The 7,463-nt window shown below is 56.0% G+C and overlaps 1 protein-coding gene across 1 annotated transcript; it reads left to right on the forward strand.

Moving 5' to 3' along the window:
• Nucleotides 1-5,894: 5,894 nt before the first annotated feature.
• On the forward strand, nt 5,895-7,077 carry olig3 (oligodendrocyte transcription factor 3). Its single transcript, XM_052080666.1, has one exon. The coding sequence runs from the start codon at nt 5,911-5,913 to the stop codon at nt 6,832-6,834; it is 924 nt and encodes a 307-aa protein (XP_051936626.1). The 5' UTR covers nt 5,895-5,910; the 3' UTR covers nt 6,835-7,077.
• Nucleotides 7,078-7,463: the final 386 nt, after the last annotated feature.

Below are 7,463 nucleotides of genomic sequence, written 5' to 3' on the forward strand. Positions count from 1 at the left end.
GGCGAAGGGGCCACCTATGGCGCCGCCGCCACTTGCGCTCCTCCGGGTCCATTTGCAGTGAGTCCTCATCAAACCGTGCCGTCGCGTCCGACTGACGGTTTGGCTCCAAACTCGGTCACGGGCACGACATCATTCCCGAGAGTTGCGCGGACTTTTGGCGTCCCCAAAAACGACCCGGATAAAAGGGGGGGAGTGTGCGTAAAAAGCTACGCATCGCTCAACAGAACAGTTCGAATCTGATGAAAATCAACAGGAACAGCTTTAAAAGGCCTAAACGAGGCAATGGACTTGTGTTATCGGACAAATAAGTGTGTGTGTGTGTGTGTACCCCCTGAGAATGTGCTTGTGCGCGCGCACACATGATGCAGTGGTCCCATTAGAACGGGTCATCTGTCTCTCATGGAGAGTTTTCACGGTTGTGAAGCGGATTAGGGGGCGAAAGAGAGGGGGGGGAGTGGGGGGGGGGGGAGACGAGAGATTAAGGAGGAAGCGGACGACCACAAAAGCGAGCGTTAGCAGCGTGTGCGCTCGGCACGCCGGCAGCGTCCGCGGCCACCAAAGCTACTTTGTCTTCTTCGCTGATGATGTACGCACGTCTGTGTTAATAGCGCCCCCTAGCGGAGTCGGCGAGCTCACATTCCCGTCCGAGGGAGCGAAGTCGCGAACTCGCTGACGTTTCACGTGCGCCTCGGTACGCTGTCCCTGGAAATGGCCACGCTCAGAACACTCATTTTGCCTCATCGTTGGTTGGGCTCTCTCCCTCTCTCTGGCTTTCATCCGAACACTCTCGCGAGCTTTTGGCCGTTCTTCTGGCCCGCTCTCTCGATCACGCCAAGTCAGTCTCGCTGTGTCGCGGGCGCGCCGCCTCTTGCTCGGCTCCATCACGGTCAGTCTCTCGCGGCCACGTTGTCGTCTTGCAAACGCTCGCCGCAGCTCCCCTGGAACTCGTCTCCCGCCCTCCCTTTTGGCCCTAAAGAGACGACTTTTCCTCGGCAGCGCGTCGTAAAGCGTCCGCCGCGAACGCCGCCTTTTTGCAATGCGTCCGCTGCGTCGGGGGCGCGTGGGACTCGCGCGGCATACGGCGCCGGTGTCAAACGGCCGCGTTTAAAGGGGCGAGGCGCGCCTTGTTAACGTGATTTATTCGGCCCGCGCTCGCCCCTCCCGCTTCCCCGCACGCACGCAAAGGAGACGGACATAAGATATGCAAATGGCCACGCGGACCCAACTCGGCGGCCGTAAAATGCTGCATTTGCATTTGCGTTTGATGGAGCGCATCATAAAGGGCTCATTAGCATTTTAAACGTGTCAAACAAACTTGAAAAATGTCGTCGGCGCCTGGTGTCGTTTTACCGTCTCCAAAAGGCCGACGCGAGAGTCCCGCCGCACGCATCAATATTCGGCCGCTCCGGTCGAGTCGCGCGTGCGGCCGAGTTACCTGCGGGGAGGGGCGGGGCACCCGACGCGCACTGGCCAATCGCGGCGCATTCAACTGAAACTCACCGGGCGCACTTTTGTCACAATTCAAGAATCCCCCCCCCCCCAAAATACACATTTTGAATGTCCCACTCATACACTCGACCAGCCCCCCCCCCCCATCGACCCTCCCACGCAGTTTTCCAGTCCAACCCGAACCGAGCGCGCGCACGTCTCCAAACCTGCTCAGGCGCATCAACTCCGAAGCGGGCGTTCAATCTCTGGCGCGCATGCTCACTGGCATCTCGTCTCACGAATTCACGCGCAGCCGCACGCAGCCGGGCAGCAGATTTGCGCCAGGGTCCGCCTTTGAACTCTCCTTTTCTTGGGAGCACAATCCGAACCCCCCCCCACCCCCCCTCCATCCTCCAGCGCCACCGCACCACTCCGTGTGCGTTTGGGCCCTTCGTAATGGGTGCACGTAAGCAGAAAATGGGTGTGTGTGCGTGGTGGGGGGGCTGCATTTTTTGTTTGTGTATCTGAGCGAAGGGGGCGAGGGGGAGATTAACATGTAAGATTTAAAACGGGTGAAGGGCTGAGGCGGCCTTGTGAACGCATGAGTGCGCGTCGAGTGTGTGTGTGTGTGTGTGTGTGTGTGTGTACGCGGCTGGTGTAAAAGGGTCCACTTGAAAGGTTTACGAGCCGCTGGTCGGACATCATCTCAATTTCACACCACAGTAGACGTATTTTGAGCTTGTCTCTTCGGGGGGACGACCCCAAGGCCCGTTCTTTCCACCCCCGTTTACTTGTTTGGCGCCTAATTAACACCCGAGCGCCGCAAATCTCAATTAGGACATCAATAGTCGCCAATAAACCGATTGTGAGTCGTGCGAATAACAAGCCCCCCCCCTCACCCTGCGGTTTGATCACCATTAATTAGAAAGTTTTGTTTACTCGGCGAGAAACAAAGGTCTTCTTGATATTTTCTCTTTCAACTTGAATTCACACAAGATGCAGCAGCGCGGGGGTGGGGGGCCGGCGGGGGTGGTGGTGGTGGTTCTAACAAGTATCGCACTTGTGATGTAGTTGGAAAAGGCTGCGTTCCATGGCATAAAAAATGGATCGTGGGCTGCAACAACCCCCCCCCCCCCCACCTTGATGCAAATCCTTGATTTTAAGCATGAGATGAAAGCCAAATGCATTCTCCAAAGGTTTGGCGGTGCCCAATTTGCTGCAGAATGGCAAAAGGACAACGTGCGTTTGAAGGAAGAACATTTGCAAGGACTTTCTGTGACTCCTCCGGCCTCTCTGTTGTCCGCCGATGACTGTGGAAGCCACGGGTTGCAACGCACCTGATTCAAATGAACAGCTCCAATCACCGTCAGGCTTGCGCCGAGCTTGCAGATGAGCCGATCATTTGAATCGGGTACGTTGCAACGGGAAGACGCATGGGGCAGCGGCCCTCCGGGACCCGACTTTGACGCCTAAGCTCAGCGGCCGCTCCCCTCTGTAGTTGCCAGAGAGAAAGAGAGAGGCCGGAAGAGCCCGGTTTGCTCCGAATGCGAACTCGGCCTCGTCGTCATTCGGGTGTTCCGCAGGGTTTCATTTTGGGGCCCCATCGGAAGAAAGAATGGCAGGCGTTTGCTTTCGCGGCGAGGCGGATGCAAAAAGGACGCTCGTCTTGGGAGAAGCTCCGATTCGATCCTCCCGGAAAGGTGAGAATGCGTTTTCCATTCAGTCCGGCATTTCCAGCGAAAACCCATCTCGCCAACTTTGAGTGAGTAACGACGTGAAATGAACGCCTCCGAAGGCACAACTTCATAGCCGACGCACACACCTCGTTGACGCACATTAGCCGGATTAGGAACACTTTGTGTCGGGGGGGCGGTCGAGCCCCATACGCCCGCCCCCGCCACACAAAGGAACACTTGGGGACAGGATTAGCGGGTTTACAGCGGATCCACATATGTCCAGTTCAAGCAATTGGTATTCAAAGCTTGACACTTTGAGATGCCACCAGGCGAGAGCAAAGCGGCGGGCCCGCTCGCACCTTGGTGAGGACCAAAGGGCCCTCCTTTCTTTTGGGCTGGGCCCAACAATGAGGGCTTGGTCAATGCGCTCTTTGGTCACTTTTTTCCCCCTAGCCCTTTCTTTTCTTCTTTTAACAAAAATCTTTCGAGCAGGGCGATCTCATGGCGCAGCACGCGGGAGGAGAGCGGGGGGACTTGATGATTCTTTCAAGTGCCATGAGTGGATGGACGGACGGAGGGACGAGCTCTTGTCGTTGTGTCGTCTGTTGGCCCACTCGGCTGCAACTGAATTGGGGGCATTATCTATCCCCAAATCAGCGATCTTAATTTTCAACCATATACTGTGTATACAGAGTCCATTTTTATTGTCGACGTTTCTCAACTGACTGAATGTTTTGCTTGCGTTTTGATGACGCGATTTGGTTCAAAATGGCCACTGAAAAGAGCGGAAATGTGAAATCATGACGTCATGGAAATGCTGGATTATAAACGTCCTAATAAATGGACCTGTTTCAATACAAATGAAAGAAAAGCAATTTCATCGATGATACCGCTGGAAACCTGAGTTGTGGTGAGATGTGAGGGGCAGAAATTCACTTTCCGCATGGAGACTGGCTCCCACCATCTCCACTTTTCTCTCTTTTACTCTTTTCTTTCTGTCTCGCCATCTGTCTTCCTTCAAATATTTCTCTCTCTCTTTCTCGATCTCGCTCTCGCCCCCCCCCCCCAATATGGGCAGCTGTGTCTTTTTTTGATCAAATCCAGTGGTGTCCACACTATGGCCCGGGGGCCATTTGCGGCCCACTGTCCATTTTTAAGCAGCCCGCAGCGTTGATTTCTGCTTTTTATGCCCTCCCTGAAAATGACTCCAATGGCCCCAAAACTGCAATACATTTGAACTGAAGGATAAGTTCAGTCTCCCCCCCCCCCCCCGGTTGTTAAGGAAGACTTTTGTTTTGCCTGCTAGCCAAGCGTATTCGAATGTTGGCCATGCTGGTGGTACTTGAAGTGGCAAAGTCTGCTAACCACGGTTTTCAAAGGCCACAAATGCAAAGTGTCTTCTACTTCTGCTTGCCCCCATTGCTCTTTGGGGCGGGGTGGGGGGGTTCCATCTTTGTATGGCTACCCGCTTGTGTTCTGGCTTGTCGGCATCCAAACGAGACGCGGGCCGCTCGTCACTGCCGGACTTTGTGGCTCTGGTGTGCCATTCAAGCGAGAGTGGGGCCAAATAAGAGGTTTTATAGCAAGAGGGTCCAGAAGACGCGGGAGGGGGGCATTTGGAAGAGCGGGGGTGGCGGGTCGCGGCTCCGCCGCCCCACATGCCGCCATATGGCCAGCAGAGCGCACACTGTCGCTGCCGCCGGTCTTCATTAGCCGCCGCCGCCGCCGCCGCACCCCCCGCCGCTATGACGGACTCGAATCGATGAGATGGGGGACGGCCCAACTTTTTTGTCCGATGGCCACGTACAGAAAAACCAAAGGATGCAGGAAGGCCGCTTTGACTTTGGATTCATTTCTCCAAAATCAGCCTTCCTACGTCAGGTTGTTTCGACGTGAGCCTTTTTTGAAAAGCAGCGACCCGAACAGCTTTGGAAACGGCAAATCGTTTTTACGAAAGATTTTTACGGCCCGACGTGAACGAGCCCCAGATTCAGATTCGGCACATTGACTGTATGTTTGATGGGCTCCTCACCCCTTTCCTGCCTCACTCACACAGCACCTCCTCCACCTCAATTGGACAGAAAGAAAGACTTGTAATAATTCAATCGCTTGCATTGGCAGTGCCAAGAGAGACAACAAGCTTTTTCCATTTCCAAAAAGTGCCCCGCCTTCCACTCCACCTCGCTCCACCCCGCTTGCCGGTAGTGAGTTTCTTTTTTTTCTCTTTCATTTTGAGTCGGGTTGCCTTGCTCAAGGGCACCTCAACCTGGAGGACAACCTGTGCTCATAAGGTCACGGGGCGCTTTTCATATACTTCAGCGCTCCTTTTCCCTCGCGACTTTATTCTACTTTTTGTGACTTGACTTTCCATTTCCATGAATTGAGATGTTTTTCTTTTGGGGAAATATATAAATAAATAACAGACTTGAGCGAAAGTGAAAGTGGAGGAGAGAGTGAGAAGAGGAGCTCGGGCAGCCCCCCGCCAGTGTCCTGACAATGGCGCTGAATGGATGGTCAGCGGGGCGGTCAAAGCAAGCCGCCTCCTCCTCCTCCTCCTGCTCTTCAAAGGAAGGAGAGAGAGAGAGAGCCGTGCACCAGCGTCCTAACAAGGCGTTCTGAATAGCAAAGCGGCTTTTGGGCGGCCGGCCGTATAAAAAGCCGGCGACACCTCACAGGGGCAGCACAAGAGGCGGGAAGACCAGAAACGGAGCCGCTGCGCAGGTGGGCATCGAGAGAGAGAGAGAGAGGGAGAGAGAAAGAGAGAGAGAGGGAGGGCGGGAGGAAGCCTCGGAGGCCGAGCCATAAAATGAATTCCGACTCCAGCCCGAGCAGCAGAGCCTCATCCCCGGACATGGATGCCATGTTCCTCCGAGAGCACCTCCCCAGCCACCACTTCCACCACCTGCACCCGCACTTCAACCACCTGCACCAGCAGCAGCACCCGGTCTCCTCGTCCACGCAGGCCGGCAAGATGTCCGAGTCCAAATCGGCCTCGTCCTCGTCGTCGGTGGAGAGCAGCAGCGGCGGCGGCGGCGGCGGCGGCGGCGGCAACAACAAGTTCAAGCTGAAGAAGCAGGTGACCGAGGAGGAGATGTACCAGCTGCGGCTCAAGATCAACGGCCGCGAGCGCAAACGCATGCACGACCTCAACCTGGCCATGGACGGCCTGCGCGAAGTCATGCCCTACGCGCACGGGCCCTCCGTGCGCAAGCTGTCCAAGATCGCCACGCTGCTGCTGGCCCGGAACTACATCCTCATGCTCAACAGCTCGCTGGACGAGATGAAGCGGCTGGTGGGGGAGATCTACGGCGGCCAGCACTCGGCCTTCCACTGCGGCGGCCCCGCGACGCACCCGGGGGCCGCGGCGGCGGCGGCGGCGGCGGCGGCCGCGGCGGCGGCGGCGCACCAGGTGCACCCGCTCCTCTCGTCGTCGGCCACCTCCACCACGTCGTCCGCCCTCCCGGCGCTCGCCTCCATCCGGGGCCCGCACGCCTTGCTCAAGGGCTCGCCGCCGGCCCCCGCCCTGCAGCTGGGCTCGGGCTTCCAGCACTGGGCCGGCTTGCCCTGTCCCTGCGCCATCTGCCAGGTGCCGCCCCCCGGTCCCGCAGCCGCCCCCGCCGCCGCCGCCACTCCTCCTCCGCCACCGCCGCCGCCGCCGCCGCCCCACATCCCCATCACCTCCTCCGGCCTGACGAGACTGACGGGCGAGGCCAAGGACGCCATGAAATGATCATTCCCGAGGACTTGCCGGGATCGCTGCATGTTGCTGTCTGTTTTCTTGTTGGGGCCATCGAAGAAAATGTGTCTGTTATTTCCCTCCTTGTACCAAGGACTCGTGCTGTGACTTAAGACCGATGCGTTGAAACTCCAAGGTAAAACAAAACAACAAATGTCGCTGTGCATGAACATTTTTTGCTTCTCTTTATTTTGTGAAAATGAAGATCGCTCTTTGTGCCTTGTACCAAGGACTTTAAAAAAAAGTCATTTCCATTTTTTAAATTGCCTTTTTTCGTTTGGTTGTTTTTTGTTTTGCGTGTCCCCCCCCCCCCCCAAAAAAAATGTAGCAAACACCGGCTTGATAGTTTTGGAACCCACCTCTTCGCGAGTGGCATTCGGATGCTTTTCTCGTGACTTCAGTGCATGTCGCTCCAGTGCTGACGTTCCTACGCCCAGAGACTGCGCGTCTTTATTTTTTTACGTTGTCGATGAAATATTTATTATGAATCACCCAGAGGACCTGGTTGACCTTTCAATAAAACCAAAAAGGATGGATGAGTGTCCGAGTCTTTTTGGGCCGGGGGACAACAAGGCATCCGTGTTCAATTGAGCAAATAACACCTGCTGGATTTCCATCTTCTT

The sequence above is a fragment of the Hippocampus zosterae genome, chromosome 11, assembly GCF_025434085.1.
Source record: "Hippocampus zosterae strain Florida chromosome 11, ASM2543408v3, whole genome shotgun sequence".
Taxonomy (NCBI): domain Eukaryota; kingdom Metazoa; phylum Chordata; class Actinopteri; order Syngnathiformes; family Syngnathidae; genus Hippocampus; species Hippocampus zosterae.

What these genes read in the sequence shown, in the direction of transcription:
- olig3 (XM_052080666.1), top strand. Translation starts at nt 5,911, where the DNA reads ATGAATTCCGACTCCAGCCCGAGCAGCAGAGCCTCATCCCCGGACATG.